The 17351-nt window shown below is 41.6% G+C and overlaps 1 protein-coding gene across 1 annotated transcript in view; it reads right to left on the bottom strand.

Moving 5' to 3' along the window:
• The window catches only part of EPAS1 (endothelial PAS domain protein 1), a 76731-nt gene extending 65688 nt beyond the window's left edge, over positions 1 to 11043 (bottom strand). The window contains exon 1 of the mRNA XM_068185891.1: positions 10608 to 11043. Coding sequence (XP_068041992.1) covers positions 10608 to 10633 — 26 coding nt within the window. The 5' untranslated portion in view covers positions 10634 to 11043. The remainder of the gene's footprint in view (positions 1 to 10607) is intronic.
• Positions 11044 to 17351: the final 6308 nt, after the last annotated feature.

The following is a 17351-nucleotide window of genomic DNA, read 5'->3' as shown; positions in this document are numbered from 1 at the left end:
TGTTGCAATCTCCTGCTGCCACCACCAACACCCCCACCTTCTCAATTGCTTGGGGCGTCTAAATTGCACATGGATCTTACATGACAGGAGGACAAATTCAAAAGTGAAGTAAACGAAGGCGTAGGTCACCCGTCAGCACGTGGGTGTAACCTACATATTGAGGGATAATATGGAGTGGTGCAGTAAAGAAAGCAATTAACCAGGTAATATAGGAGTGAGAGATAACCAAATTCCTTCCACTTGACAACCTCCTTTTAAAGCATTTTCAAGTTAGGTTTATTCTACAAGCTTCTTGCACACATATCTACAGCATTGTGTTAGGCACAGAAATAGAAAGTCCCTATTTGACAAAGTTTACAGTTTAAATAAATAAGACACACAAAGGGTGGAAGGAAGGATGTACTACCATCCCAGTTTTCCAGACTGAGGAGCTAGGATAACTACAGTGATCAGTCACACCACACTGTCCAGGCTACATTATAAACGTAATGCCCGAGTACCCAGCAGAACAGAGCTGGGCTGAGCAAGGGGCTTTCAGAGAGGGTGTGGAGGGGAAAGGAGACAGAAGAAGCAACTACAGAGGCCAGAACCACTTACTAAAGCCAGGTCAGCAGCCAGGTCAGCAACTAGACACTACTTTCACAGCCAGCTTTACTGAGAGCGGTGAACAAGCTCAAGAGACACAATCTAAAATATGATTTTATTCAGCTTCACTGTGCTTTGGCCCAGGTCCTCATGCCAGAGAGGCTTTGTTCGGGCCAGTCATGCAGCTGACAAACAAAAGTAGGGTTGGTGGGGTTGGTTTTCTTAAATGGGAAATAATGGCTGTTTCGAAACACCAGCATTAAGTTTCCCTCAAGATACCTCCACTTGCTTCTATTTCATTTTCAAGCCAGCACATGCCTAAGCGAACGGGATAGTCCCCTTTTGTGAATCACTGGGAACATAAATACGGCTTTGCTGTTACGTAAAAAAGACAGTAGAAGCATTGAGACAACTTGCGCACAGAAAGGATGTTCCTATAAAAATGTCCCTCTGATTAGTAATGGCAATAAACACATCCTCCAAATCATTCGCGGGGAATAAAACCAAGAACCAGATTTATTAACACAAACTGATAATCTTACAGCTGCAGCACAAAGACAGCCCACCCAGAGCTGAACCAGGCTATGTTCCCTCAGTGAAATGTGACATCTTCCACCTAATCAGGCACATAAAAGTGCTGTATTAAGCAATAAAGGGAGTCAAGCCCCCAAATGTCTACCTTCCCTTGAACGTGTAAATAACACTGTTTTGTTAAGACCAAGCATAATTATCTGTCTTGAGGCATTGGTTTCCTGCTCTATAAGCAAAAGTCAGCCATCCCATGTGCAAGAACTGGCAAACTCCAACTCTCTGCATTCTTCGATGTGCAAGACAACCTTACAGGACAACAGGGACTGTCTCCTAGATCAATATGGGGATAACTGGAAGAAGTAAACCAATAGCCACATTTGTCATGGTTTTCCTTAGCGACAGAGGAAGAAAGGGAAAAACCAGAAGTAGGCAAAGCCTTGCTGTTCTTCCAAAGACCATATGGTGAAGGCAATACGCAGAGGCTATTCCAAAATGCTTACCCTTTCCCAAAGGCTCTCCACCTTCACTGAATTAGAAAATGCAGCTTTTCCAGAAGAATCATCTAGCAAAAACTATAGGAAAACACCAAAAGCACTTTCACCAGTTTGCAATCTTCTCTCACATGTTATGAAACACAGGGGAGGCAACTGAGACCTTAAAAAAATAACCTGGAGTGGAGTATAGCTGTAAATGGTCACTGGATTTGATTCCAGAGAAACACTGCCTAAGGAGTTGTGGCATAATAAAGCAATTTAAATTTGAATTTCTCCTCACACATCCACGTATGACACTGACATTCTACAGATCACTCAAAAGGCATTTTTGTTCTAAGCAAACTTCCTATCAGCTTTAGGTCAATATTCACCATAAATATGTAAGAGTCTGAAGACACTGTCATTGCCATCAGCTAACGAGTTTGTTATTTCATCATAATGCCACACAAAAATCTAACCAAGAACAACAATGCTTATCATCTCAGAAGATACTTTGCTATTTGCAACGACTTTTGGATACAAATTGCACAGACAGCTAAAAGCTGGGAACATTCCTAGCAACATTCCCCATTTACAAGTGTAGAAATACAGAGTGGGCTGGTTTCTTAACATCTCAATGATCTTTGAAGTATTTTGACAATAAGTACCCATAATACCTAGAATTTACTGGCAGAGTGATACAATTGTGAATGAACAGACAGGGCCTGGAGACCAACAGCAGCCAGAGAATGTCCCAGACACAATGACTGAATAGGATTGCTTTGTAGTTTATCATACAAATGCAAGTGCAAACGACTACAGCTGTGATACCATGAGCTTAAACAGTTTAAGCACCTTTTTTATGGCAGTAAATACCTTAGATATGCTAAGGGTGACATAAAATACAAGGAATGTTCTTTAAAGCATACTTCCACCACCTTTATAAAAGCTGCCTAATAAGCATCCCACCTCTTACTTGCTTCAGCTTATTACCTAAGCAAATATTTACCTTACAAGAGCATGAAAAAATCTTAAGTGAAAAATACTATACAGTAATTTTTGAATGCCATCAGAAAACTTGCACCAAAATTATGAGCCCTTAATGGTTTTTTCCCATGCAGATTAAAAAAGTTCATAAGGCCTCTGCCACAACAAATGAGCACCAGCGTTCTCTTTTAAGAAGAGAAGAATAGGGCACATTTTTAAGATTTCATGCAACTTATTCAGGCCACTGAACTGGGCTCTTAAACTGAAACCATTCAGCAAAGCATTTTCTGTGTATTAAATAATATATATATATATATATAATGGACTCAGAAGCTGACTACATAAAGAAAACACATGTACTAGGCCAAAGGTGGATATCACCTGGGATGACTATATTTCAGTATATAATAATATCTGCTACTTAAAGCAATAGCTTTCCTGGGAAAGGCAAACATGTCTATCTCTCAGCATATGCAGGCAGGTTTTTGAGAACATGGCTCTGAAATTATCAGTCCTTTGAGAACAAGTTAGAAATTCTGTAAACATGCTCTTTTCATCTCTCCCATATTTTGACTTTCTCATCCGTCGTGTCAGGAGCCAGTGAGGGGTTATGGAGGGCCTTCATTGCTATGTTTTCAATTATACTACAGTCTTTAAAAAGCTTTTCACATAACCAAAGCTAGAGAAGACCTTTGTCATTGCCAAGTCACACTTCCTGCCTAACCCAAGCCAAAGAGGACTAAGTATTTTCATCAGACCTGGTAACTTGTCTAAGCAACCGCAGTTATTGAAAGACTGGGACTTTTTTGAATTCAAGGCTTTAAGTAATGAGGGCCTTGTAAATAATGTAAAAGGAATATCCAATATTTTGGTTTAGCAGATAAATTGGAAGATTTCTCCTGAAAGGAGGACAGGAATCTGACTGAGGTCAAGCCACCAAACCAGACACATATATGTGTCTTGTAGACTTCGGTACAGTAAAGATCTGGAAAAAACCCCAATTAAGTCTAACACCAGAAAAGAAAGACAAAGAAAAAATATTTAAATTAAGAAGAGACTAATAATTACTTAAGTCTCATTCAAATGAATTTAGAACATGCGGTTTTCAATTAACAACATAGTGCAACACAGGAAACCTTATAAAAATGAAGCCAAATCTAAAATGTTTCAGCAGTCTCCATATGTCTTGACAATTTCTCAACCCAATCCCTTAATTTTAGTTTAGCTCAAACTAGAATACAACCTCTTGTTTCCCTTGTGCTTCGGAAAATTATTTTCCAGGAAAATATTTGTTTTTACAGAAAATATTCACCAAATGCAGCTTTTCCAGGACTTGGTAGCCCATTGTTCAAAATTTGCACTTTATATCTTACCTTCATTTGCCTAACTCTAAATGGATATATTTTGATAGATAATGAGTAACAAATATTTACAGTAGATTAAGTTCACGTTTCAGTATTCCAAATAATAATGATCCCAGTAATCTTACTACACATATACCTTCAGACAGACTGCTTGCTATCAAGTGCCATAAGTTACACCCACATGATTCATCCATTAGGAGAGATGCTCTGTTTAAAAAAAACCAAACCCAACCACACCACACCCCCCAAAAAAAGTCACCATGCACAACGCTCCCCATATCACATCTAATTTTAGCTTTTCCTTAGATAACACTATTTCCTGAAACAAAAAGAGACTGCTTACACTCTTCTAGCTCCAAAATGTTATTGTAAAAATATTGTTGTTTGCAGAAGTAGTTGAAAGCACACAATATTTCATATCCAAATATAAAGGGATATTTCAGTGCTTCAGCCTTCTGTTCTGCCAGGGCTGTGGAGAAGGAGGTGAAAACAACCAGGAGTTACTTTTTTTAATTTTTTTGTTTCCTTTTTTATTTTTGGTTTTGTTTAGTTTTGTTTGTTTGCGTGAGGAGGCTTTAAAGAATGAGGCATGCAACAGAGAGCAGTGTAGGACCCTACACTCATCATTGTTCTCTTATATATATGAAAAACACAAGCAAACAAATCCCAGCCAAATCCCACAAAAGTCCGGTTGTTCTCTCCATCAAATTCCTGCTTTAAAGACTGTCCAAATTCTGGCCTGGAGGTTTCATTCATGCAGGTAAGAGCTGGGATTTAGGGACATGCTCAAGAAATAGGGACTGGAGGAATAGCCAGGCACAGGCAAGATGCGGTTTGAGAGATGTTTCTTGTTGGAAACACAATATGCTGCTGAAATCCCTTTGACCAAACAGTTTGGTTCTACAGATTTTCCACGAATACCTGAGATTAAAACACAGGCTACTTAATGTTTGCTTGAAAGCAAATCAGTGCATAAATACATACACAGCAGAATGAAGCAGCATTTGTAACTTGGGGGGTGGTTCAACATATTTACGTTAGGAATCAAAACCACTGAGGAGCTGTATTATCCTGGTTTTTTCCTACTTGAGAGCACAAATAAAAGAAAAAAGTGTTTTTTCCTCCTGCCCAAATGCACAGAATGTGTTTATAAAGCTGCAACAAGCCAGTATTTATCGTCCACCCATAGGCTAACAAAGTATGAGTAAAGTTTCTGAATTTTTCAAACTTCTTGGAAGCAACACCCTAAACATTCCCCTAAATCAAAGAAAACTGCTGATTCCACATATTAGCACACAGAGAAAGGGTCAAGACCAGGGCACCTCTTTGACTGAAGATCAAACATAAAAATTCAACTAAAGCAACTTTGCTTCTTGTCTGGCAAAATATTTGATGACTTTCTATAAAATAAATACTGAATATTTGCTGTGTCACATTCAGCAATGGACAGAGAAGCACAATAGAGATGCTATCCAACTCTAAATGCTTTGTAATAGCAGTCAAGTAAATTCAATTACAAGTCTAACTGTTTTCAGGCCCAAATATGCCCATTTAATCAAAATATATTATGGCAGATTTTGTTTCAACTAAATTTTCTAGACCTAAATAAAGTCACAGAGGAAAGAACCAAAATCATAATTAGATTTGAGCTCAAGAAGAGCATAATTAAGTGAGTTACTTTGGAACACTACTTACTTATCTGCCAATTGGCCTACTGTACTTTATTAAGCTGCTTTCCAAATGCATAATAAAATAGTTTCCCATTTTACAGACTTCAGAAAGCGTCTCCATGAAAAATAGCTCTGTAAATGTAAGAAAGAAGTTATTTATATATATATATATATATATATATATAAGCAGTTAGGGCTTTATCCTCACCAGATAACTACTTTATTATATCTCCTTTTAAGCAAATTGAACACAAGAATGATAAATGAGAGAAAACCTGAAAGATGCTTAATATTCATACTTACACTTTCTCTTCGTTTAAGAGAAGGGCTCTGTCAACCTTGTGCCAGCTACTAGGAGTAGAACTATTTATAACTATTAAGATATACATGTCACTATGAATACTGGAGTAATTAACACAATAGCATTTCACAAATAGCTTTAGCAGAATGAAACCATTCCATGTATTTAAATTATTTTAAAATACAATCTGCCTTTGTATTGCTCATTTCCTTACTCTAAAGTTTATCCTAAGAACAGCAAAAAGTTTAATGCTTGAAGAGTTCTGCCCCCACCACACCTAACAGCAGCTCCTGCTTGGAACCTGAAAACAAAGTACTTACTGTTTATGAATCCATCATAGTAAAAAATATTAGAGAAAGATATAGAGAGATCAATTTTTGATACTCATGATGGATCTCCCCAATTCGCAGCATAAACACAAAACTGGTATTTAACAGAGTACATCAAATATGCAAGACATTCTTAATGACCCACACAAGATAAAAGTGACAGAGAAGCAGAGAAAAGGACATGACACAAAGATTGCGTTTATGAAGGGTTGACAGATTTTTAACTTGCTCTAGGGTTAAACACAAGCAGAGCAAGACCTTGGAGCATCCCTGCGAAACACAAATCCTCAGATGCCCAGATCACTTTGGGAGGATGGTACACACGGGGAAGGCACTCACACTGCACACCATCCTCTATCAAAAGGCATTCAGTCTTCATCAAGACGAAATACTTTGGCTCTGTCAAGGTGAAACCACAGGAGCTGGGCAGCAGAAGTCGAGAGTTCCCAAGCAGGCCAGGTCGCCAAGCCAGAGCTCAGCCCAACCTCCGCTCCATGTCACTGCAGGCTAAGATAGAGCCTGTACCCTTGGGCCACCCTCTGGTAGAAAAGCCAGTCATCTGTAGAAATCAGAAGGGGCAGTGAGTACAGAAACAGAAGGGGCAATAGCAAAGTAGGAGGGCCATGAGTGGCCAGGATCATTCAAGATGACCTGCAAGCTATGAAGTGCCTGAATTTGTGGTGCTGAAAGTAAATACAAATTGCTTAATGTTAACACACCGTAATCATGTGCTAAACAGCCAATTTCAACACATTGTTCACCAGGAATTCAGGAGATCATATTTCCTTTTGATAACTCCAAATAAGAAAATCTGCAAGGGCAGATGTGAACACAGAAGCAAAGAGAAGTAAATAAAATATGTGGGCTATACATGGGGAGATGTTGAGCAATAGTAAAACTTGATTTTTTTTTATGAAGCTGAGTAATCTATGAAATAGTCTGCAAAGGAAAGTGCCCAAAGCTTCATCAGCTAAAGTACCTAAAGTGAGGTTTAAAAGAGTATAAGAACAAACCCAGGTTGGCAAGAGAACGGACAAGATCATCTGTCACCACCATCACAGAAAAACAGACAATAGGGAGTATACCTGGCAATAGTGACACACAGAAAATCTACTGGGGAGAACAAAACTGAGACTGTATGTTTCTTGAAATCTGCAGTCTAACACCTTGGCATATCCAGATGCTCACATTTCCTGACATCTAAATTACATCCATTACGAGCAAGTACCTGAGCTCTGGAGAGCTGTGCCATCAGGACACTTTCCTTATCCTGAGGAGGAACAGCCAAGAGTGACTTCAGCTTGGCAAAACTACTCTCCTGAAGGAAAAGGCTGGCAAAAATTGAGGCACAAAGCATCTCATTAGAGGGGCTCAACATCAAATAAAGCCCAAAGTAAAAGGGTAAATGAAAGCTGTCTATTACCTAGACAATAACAGGGGGCAATCCCATTTCTTTACTATCTGGGCCAGAAGAAGTTAAACGGATTTTTGTAACATTACATGGTTATGGTCACAAAACATATTGTGTAATACATGGGGACCACTAGCACAGAAACACCCTGAGCTGCAAAATTGGTTTATTTTTCATACAACTGGAAAACAAACACAGAATTCCCCAAATAAAAACACAACTGAAAAGGTGAAGCCAAATGATGCATCCTTCTCAGTGGTACTTGACTTGTCTTGAACCTGGTTTCAAACTTTTCTCAAATAGACACTGTTGTCCGTCCAGAGCTGTTCATTTAACACAGCAGCCAGTCCTAACAAAATTGTCCTGTCTTGCAAATCACTAAAAAGCATGCTAAGATAGTGTATCAGACTACTCTAATTACATTGGGACTTACCTACTACTTCTTATTGTACTGCACAGCTGTACAGATCAGACACTTTTTAGTTTGCTTTTACTATTTGATAAAATGTGTTATGCTCTTTTATTTCTCTTTCTTCCAGTTTCTAATTATTAGCATTCTAAGAGAGTATCTAATACTGTGTCGATTTTTTTTTAATTAAAAGAACAATCATATTAAACTCAGCTCTGTACCTTGGACTAACTTTAAACATCAGCCTACTGAAAGTGCCATAACATTTGTTCTAAATAAAGCAACTGCTCTTTTCTGCTGGCAAACAGAGCTTCAAATGAGGACAAGAGGATGCTCTTCAACTTAAACGGACCATTAAAAGAATAAAATATTATCCTCCTTACAGCATTTGTTTAACAGTAAGAGAACTGCTCCTCAACATAGTTTCAGAGCTGCCTGGAAATCTGGTAACATTGCCCCACCTTTTCTCTGTGAAAGTGATTTATAAATGCTATTAGCAAGCTAGGCTGCTGTGTCTTATCCATTCCGTTCTGGAAAAATATAGCAAACAATATACTAACTGTCGAACTCAAGGCAATAAAACTACTCTATAATAGTACTGGAAAATGAAGAAAGCAAAACTATTTTGTTTCAACAGGCTACATAGGGTACATCCCCAGTAGGGACATCCACAGCACAAGCTAGCTATCTGAAGTCCCTCATATGACACTCTCCCAGTTCTTCCACAAACATTATTTTACGCAACAATCCCATGAACCAGATAATAATTGGCCTACTTCTGAGAGAAACAGAAAAATTGTCACTGAATGTCACAATATTTAAAAGCAGTGACAGAGTCAGGATCAGGGTTCAGACTTCAGTCCTGTGAAGCCTGTGTAGTATCTGAAGAGTATTTCCCCAAACCACTTCAGTCTGCTGTCCTACAAGATTAGACAGTGCTCAACCCCTCACTCTGCTTGAAAGCAAGAGGTTAAAACAGAAGAGATTAAGAGTGCCCCATTAAAAAGAGGTAATAGAATGAATGCAGTGCCTTTCTAATATATACGCTATTTCATTCTCTTGCCTCATAAACTAACACATTTTTAACTACATTGTACTGTATTATAATTTTTTACTTTTTCAACATAAGACACAAAATGTACATATATTTTGTACTCTGCACTCTATCTGTAACAAAATACACTTGAAGCAACTGTTTAACCTTAAAACGTTAGTTTCCAGTAAACTGAGAAAAACAGAACTAGAGGGAAAAGGTATGATTTACACCACTATACCTCCCCTATTACATCGTCATAGGGTGACTCAATAAAAAATGAGCTATTACACAAACAAAACCCCGGGTTTAAAGTTTACTGCATGGTCAACTGGATAGTACGCACGACAAATAAGAACATAAAATTCTTAGTCTGTAACTCACATCTCTATAGAGAATCTATAGCCAGAACCTGTGCTGATAATCACAGGATCCTTGTGACTGCCTGCTGTATGCAACAGACTGAATACAAATCCTTTCACAGGACTTCACAGACCTTTATTCACTTACTTAGTTTTCCCCATGTCCATGCCCTCTCTCATCCATAGGAATTGTTTATAACTTTGGAGCAATAAGTGGATAATTCTTCTCTTAATGTCCACCTGTAACTTCTGTGTTATGGACCGCTTTTACTTTGATGTTTGTTCTCTAGAACCAACAAGAAAACACACTCTTTGATGAACTACAAAACCACCAGTGCGTTACTTTGATTCCCGCTGGAAGGATCGCTCTGTCAATGTGGGAATGTCTAGCTTTATACCCCTCTCGAAGGGCAGCAGCAAACGAGGCGCTGGGCACTCATGGAGCTCTCGGCCCTCCGGGAAAACCCGCTGACAGCTGAGGAGTTCCGCGAACCGCGGGAGATGCACTGCGGCCAGCGCCTCGGACTAGAGCGAGGTAGTGTCGAAATATTTACACAGCCTGTCAATTTCATCCACGCGACCTTAATCATGGAACACGTTTTGCTAAGAGTGCTGCCACCTTCGAAACCCCTGTCCTCAACTGAAAAATAGGTACCTACTACCTCTGTCCTCGCTGATACCAAGCCCTGCCATGGCGTACATGACATTGGCCGCACACCGGCTGGCTGGCCCTGCCTGTCAGGCGCACCTGCCCGCCGCCCGGCACGGCCGGGGGCCGCCTCCCCCGGGCCGGGGCCGGGTGCGCTGCCGGCCGCGGTGCCGCCCGGCGGGAGCAGCTCCGCGGGCAGGCGCTCCCCAGCTCGGCGGCGGCCCGGACAGAGCGCGGGTTACCCCCAAGGGGCGCGGCGCTGCTCCCCTGGCCCTCTCCCCGCCCGGGCTGGGCGAACTAACTCCCGCCGCACTTGGTCCCCGCAAAGGCTCCGGGTCGAGCCCTCGCACAGAAGCCGTGGCGGGGGGAGGCGAGGCCGCGCCGTCCCGCCGGCAGTGCCCCCTCGGCCCCTGCCCGCGGGGAGTCCCGCGGCCGAAGGGGGCAGCCGCAGAAGGAGGACGCAGCGGCCCGAGCAGCCCGGCGCCTCGCCCGCGGCCCCTCACCTTTTCTTCTCCTTGTCAGCTGTCATCGCGGCGGCCGCTGCCGGCTCCTGCGCCGCCTCTCGGGCCGGGGCGCGCTCAGCACCTGCCCGCGGGACGCGGAGCTCCGCGGGCGAGGAGCGGGGTCCGGTTCGACCGGGTCGCCCCCGAGGCGGGCGTACAGTCTCAGGACACTGCCGAGGATTGTACGGCCCGCCCGGGGGAGGCGGTGGTAGCGGCGGCTGCTGCGGCGGGACAGGAGCGACGCGGCGGCGGGGCTGTACAGCTCGGCGCCGCCCGCAGAAAGTTCTCACTTTAAACCTTGGGCAGCCGCCGGCCGCGGGGGCAGGGCCGGCCCCCTCCGCCCGGGACCCGGCCCGCACGGCCCGGCCCCGCCGCCGCCGCCGCGCCGGCCAATGGGGGCCGGCGGGGCGCCCCGGGCTCCCCGCCCCCGGCACCGGCCCGGCCGGGGGTCAGCGGGGCCGCTCCGCCCCGCCAGCACTGCTCCGGCTGCGGCGGGGCTCCCGCGCACGGGCACCCATCCCTCCGCCGCTGTCTTATTTTTTTTAGTTATTTAAGTCTTTTGTTATTAAACTTTCTTATTTTTCTCTTTCTTTCTTTTTCTTTTTTTTTTTTTTTTTTTTTTAGACGTGGTATCTCCCCGCCGGTGCGGTCCGAGGGCCGCCGCGACACCTGTCCGGCGACCGCGGAGCAGCTGCGGTGCTGCCCCGGCACCGAGCGCTGCTCCCGCAAGCGGGGACCCGCCCCGCACTCGCCCCCTGGAGCGCCCCCCGTTCAGCCCGAGGCACGGGTGTTGAAAAAATAAATTTAAAATTAGAAAAATAAAAGCCACAAGGACGGTGCGGGCTTGGAGCGAGGCCCCGGAGCCATCGCAGGCGTGCGGGGCCGCCCTCGGCGCGGGTCGCACATGGAGGAGAGGGAGTGTGGCGGCGGCTTGGGGCAGAGGGATGTGCAAGGAAGCAAGGGCTGTTCTTTTACCTCCCTGATGCGACTTCCTTCCTCTCCCTGTTTTTTTCGATTTTATTTTCTGTGTCATAATGGATATTTCAATTCAGGCACTTTTAAAACTCCTAGTTGATGACACATGGTGAAGCGAGTCTGTGGCAAGAAGCGCCAAAGCTCATCTCATGCTAGCACCTGCTATAGCTTGCTGGAGTTAAGATAAATGTAAATAATAAAAAACCCTCTTGCTTTGACTTCTGTTTATTTTACACCAAAGCAACTAACCTTCCTAGACAAAGGATTATGAAAATTTTTCTTGATATTTTCTTTCAGCATAGTAGAAACCTCAGTCTTATCCTCATGTTCTCTAAGGCTGACCTTACATTTTTATGTCTTGAACCAAATGTACACCTTTGCATTAGACTTCACGAGGTTTTCTTTACTTCTGGAAAATGGAAGTACTACAGGCAGCATGAGCCAAACAAGACTTATTTCTTGCTAATACAAATTGGAGCCATTTCCCTATGCCATTTCAGAGGCTTGTTTGTATACAATGGGTCAGAGGGTGTTTTCCTTTTCTTTTATACAGTATGAAAGTTTAAAGAAATGCATTTGGGTTTGAATTTGCATATTCTGCTCTCAAGTCTGAAAAGAGCTACACATGCTTACACAGCAACAGCCTAATTATGTGGTAACAGTTGGGGTTTTTTTCTTGTTATACAAGAGAACCTAAACAAAAGAAACCCACAAATATTTAAAACCTAAGTAAACTTAGTCAAACAGAATTTGTGTATGCAGGACTAAATTTAACCTTCTGGGAATACGAGAATGCAACAAGATCAAACACCCAAGTCACTCATTTCCTAGATTAAATAGACCTCTTCATCCTTCATTGATCTCTGCTGATGTCAATGCTCCTTGCTGTATCTTAAAGCACTTCACTTGGATAAACAACGTGCCTTCAAAAATCAGACAAGAAAAGCATTCAAACTGACTAAATCTAAACCACTCAGTAAATTTGAATTATTTCACATCTAGCTCATTGGCCAGACTCCTGTTGGCTCTGCCTACATGGATATGGTGTCATTGATTAACAGTGTCAATCTCTCGCTCTCTTGGCCAGCAGGACCTGAAGGTGCTTTGGCAATGGGAGAATTCACATCTGAGCACCACTAAAGAGCCACCACCTGTCCTGTCCTCCTCTGCACAGACAGGTTGGTGAGCTTCAGCACAGGTCAGTGCCCAGAAAAACAGGAATCTTGCTGCTGCATCAGGAAGGTGAAGCAAGCAAGACTGAGTGATTCTTACAGCTCCATCACAGCTTCAGTTCTTGAAGTTGTCTATACTATTATTTCTGGCAAATGAGCTCCCCATCTTGAACATGAAGAAAAAAAATGGCCTGTCCTCTAGAGCTTACTTAATTATTAATTCACTCTCTTTCCCAGGACTGTTCAGGGAGGGGAAGATCAAATGTATCTTTAATACCACTGTCAATTTACTAGATGCATTCTGTGATGATAAGGGACCCCACAGCACATTCGGGGAGGCTTGCTGGGGTTTCCCCTTGCTTGATAATAGTGGAGAGAATCACATAATTATATTTTCAAATGCATCTCGTTACTACTTTAATTTCCTTTATGATGAGTCAATTTCTATTAACAGCAGTACCCAGCATAACATGGAGTTTCTCTAACCTTATACTACTCAGAAGCTTCAATAGGAACTACGCCATTAGTGAGCACATTTATTCTACAAATCTGCTCTATTTAACCACAGCAGATACAGCTGCCAGAAAAGCCAAACAAAGCCTTAAACTGACAGCAAGCATACTTTGTTCTCTCGATTACTATTACCGTTGTAAAGGCTCTTTCCATTTCATATTCCTATGTTACTCCTTACATTTTACCTTGCATTTGCTACGTTTTACACTTTGTTTAGTAGATATAACTCAGATAAAATCTCATGGAAGAGGGAAAAGTGCTCAGGAAACTTCATGAACTGAACTTAACAGGGGTTAACTCCTCTTTTTCCTCCCCTCATCAAAGATATCAGCAGGATCAGCATACCAGATGGGACTTCTTTACTTTTACTGGTCAGAGAAAATACAAGCTGCTGTGTCTTAGAGAAGATGACCCATATTGTTCCTATGTGAATTATTCTAGAGACGCTATAGGAACACAAAGTTTTTAATTTCTAAAAGCAGCCTTCAGGTGATGTATTTGAGAAGTCATTGACATCTGTCTTGTTATCAGATGGGCTCTTGAAGGGTCCTTCAAGTCTAGAGGGGGCCAGTTTATGTCAGCTGTGTCTGGACTAAACTCTGGGGAAAAGAGAGTCTTACAAAAAACCCCGGTGGTGTGAGAGCAACTTTCACAGCGGACACTGAAGTTTAAACTACATTGACGAGCTAGGAAATCTGCACAGGGTAGTGACAGGGCCCCTGGTGCTCATGGAGAACACCCCATCACCCAAACAAAATGCTGGCAAGCTCCTGATTACTGCTACTTATTCTGAAACACACCAGTGATTTAGGACCAGTTATGCTGCATTGTTTTTTCCAAGGATATGCATATGTATGGAATCAGCCATCCAAATCAGTACTTACACCGGTTTGAATGCGCATAGCCATCGTCAGCCAAGTGAAAGCACTTCTAGTACTCTGGTTTATGTATGCATGCTACTGGCACTGTACTGACTGAAGAGTGTTGGTAAAACAGAAGTTTGACTCGGCTCAGCAATTAATGCTTCAGAGTAGTCAGAAGAAAACATGGATACCATATCTCTTGCAGGGGAGGCATAATTTTTAAAATTAAAAGCAGCTCTTAAAAACAGATTATTGAGAGGATAAAGTGTTTTAGCTTCATTGATAATCCCTGTCTGGTTTCTTTCTTTTTCTGGCTTCTCAATATTGCAAAAGCAAAAAATTGATTCTTGTAATAAAAAATAATGACATGATGGGAAAGAAGGGGAGAAAAGAGAGCCCTGTTATTCAACACAGCTGATCCTTTGGAGGAAGGAGACAGGATTCTTCGCTTACTCATACCAGAGTAAGTTAAAGCCACAGAATATTTATTAAGCACAATAGCAAGTGAGACAGTAAAATTTCAAACTTCATGTTGATTTATTAGCAGGGGAAAAGGGATCCCTATGAAATACAAACAGAATACATAAGATCTACAAGAGAAAGTAGGGACTACTTGGGTGGAAATATAAAAAAAATATGCCTGAACCATGGGGGGAAATAATAATAATAATAATAATAATAATAATAATAATAATAATAATAATAATAATAATAATGTATTATAAAACAGGACACATAAATTGCCCTTAAACAGAAACAGATATTAAGAATATCTTACAGCAGCACTGACCATTGCCCTATGCTGAAAGCAATACACAGTCTCTATGATATCCTGGACCGGCCAGTCAAAAATGTAGTTTTGAGGGAATGAGACACTAAGATGTTTTTGAGAGCTTCCAAATACTGAGCACACACCTTCAAGTAAGACTTACAGATAAGACCCAGCATTTTGAGGCATTGATTACTTACAGACACATTCCAGACGTTTCAGCCATCACACTCTCATGAAAAAAAAAGATATGATGGCCAAAATGTTGGGAATGTACCTGTAAATATTAAAAGGCTTAAAATTACTCTGCTTATCTCTCCGCCTTTTTCAAAATGACATACTGAGGATATCTTAGGCCTAACCCAAGGCAAGGTGGTCAAACAAAGTCTAATTAACACAGCAGTGTGTTGCAATACAATCAGATTAGAAAGAAAACTCATAATGAAGTACACAGAAATACTCCTGTCATGATATTGGAAAATATAATTTTGAAATTTTGGGAAAGTTCAACCAAGAAACCAGGGAGAAAACAGATGCAATCCAGCTTGTTAAATGGAGAAGGGTTTTGTGTTTTCCTCTTTACCTTCAATATCTTAATATTTAGAAATACTATGGTTCCAAGGTGGACTTTTTAAAAATTGTTCCGTACACAGTAAAAGCTGAACTCATTTGCTAAGCAGGACCCTGTCTCATCATGTAGAATGCAATCAAGATTCCACCATATTGAGAAAAATCCTGAAAAGAGTGAGGTTAATCTAGGAATATAGTCTATCAATGGATGCTTTTGGTACAAAATGCAGTAAAGTCCAATTTAATGAAAATGAAGTATGAAGTGGATGCAGTTTTCACTTAATTTTCATAAATTCCTTTGCAATGTTTCTGGAAGTTTATGCACCCTACAGTTGTAATATTGATGATTGCCTCCTATTCCATTTTCACCTATTTACCTCAGCCTCTGTAATCACCCACACCAGCTGTCAGCACTAGCATTGGGCAGAAGAGGTCCACAGCCTCTTGCTGCTCACTGACAGCAGCTCTGAGGAGGAAATGTGGATGCAAGATTAGGAGAGGCATGTTTTACTCAAAGCCAGCAACAGGAACATTTAGAAGGTAGGAGGGGTAAACGCTCCTCTGGGTGGATTTTAAAAGCCAAAATTTGTAGCAATGTTGTTAGCACTCATTATCACCTATCCCCAAGAAAGTTATCACCACAGAGGAGGAAGGGGAACTCTATCAACAAGAGCAAAAGCACTGCATCCTGGATGCATCAGAGAGATGGATGTCCTGGGTGTTCAGAGAGAAGGGAAACTGTGATTGAAGATTTTTGCAATACTGAAGCCAATACCAATGCCTAGTAGTTAACATCCAGTCACTCATCAAATATTTATTTGGAGGCAGTGTAACAGGCCTGTTGCAGAACTTTGAGTTTTTTAAAAAAAGAGATTGTGTTTTGGGTTGTTTTTTAAAAGTTTTGTTGTGTTTTGTTGTTGGTTTTGTTTGTTTGTTTATGTTGTTGTTTGTTTGTTTTAGGTTTGTGTTTGGGTCTTTTTAATTCTTATTTGTTTTTACAAACCTTAGTACTACAGCACAGCTGTTAAGTCTTTTAATCTCTGGCAATTACCTCTAGCGGGTTTGCAGGACACATGAGTGATGCTCAAGCTTATGGTAACATTCTGTAGAGCACTGAATTTCCATCATAATCTTAATAAAAATCCAGTTTAGGATGAAACTAAAGCAATGAGATCTCTTCTTAATCCCAGCACTAAATTCTAATCTAAGCCTAATTCAGGTAAATAGATTTAAGATTTGTTTTTATTCTTAGACAAAGACTAATTTACTTTTAAAAAGGTTTTGAAAAGTGTTTGTTTTAAACCATCCTTAAATTACCAATGTTGAACAAAGCCACGGAGCCCATTAACCCTGTGGACACTTGTTACTTAAAGAAGGTGACAAATTATTGTAAATATGCAAATTCTTCAGCCAGTCCAATCCTAAATGCCAAATCCCTGCCAAGGATCCCTTTCCTGGCGGCAGAAAATTGTCCTAAAAAGATAACTTCCTTATCACTACGTCCTTGGAAATTATCACACATTACTGCTGAAGCTCTCTGACTTCTAGATACTGTTTTTTTTTTTTCTCCTAGAGGAAGGTTAGTTTCTTTAATAGGTCAAGATCTCGGTAACTGAGATCCCAGCCCAAAGGTGCTACTGTACCACTCCCAAATGTATCGGTGCTTAGAAACCTTAACTGACCCAAGGCAGTGGTAGATACTCCCAGGGAATTACTGTAACCAAGTCTTCCTTTGCTCCCTGTGATGAAAACAAAGCTTCCCTGAGGGTGTGACCTGTAGCAATGAGTCTAACTCAGTCCTCAGAGACACCTGGGACAGCCTCCACCCACCCAGCACACTCCTGCTGCTCACGAGTGGCCTCCTCAAAGGCCCAGAGGTTAC

The sequence above is a fragment of the Anomalospiza imberbis genome, chromosome 3 (genome assembly GCF_031753505.1).
Source record: "Anomalospiza imberbis isolate Cuckoo-Finch-1a 21T00152 chromosome 3, ASM3175350v1, whole genome shotgun sequence".
Lineage (NCBI taxonomy): Eukaryota > Metazoa > Chordata > Aves > Passeriformes > Viduidae > Anomalospiza > Anomalospiza imberbis.
This window is presented reverse-complemented; position numbering and strand designations above follow the sequence as displayed.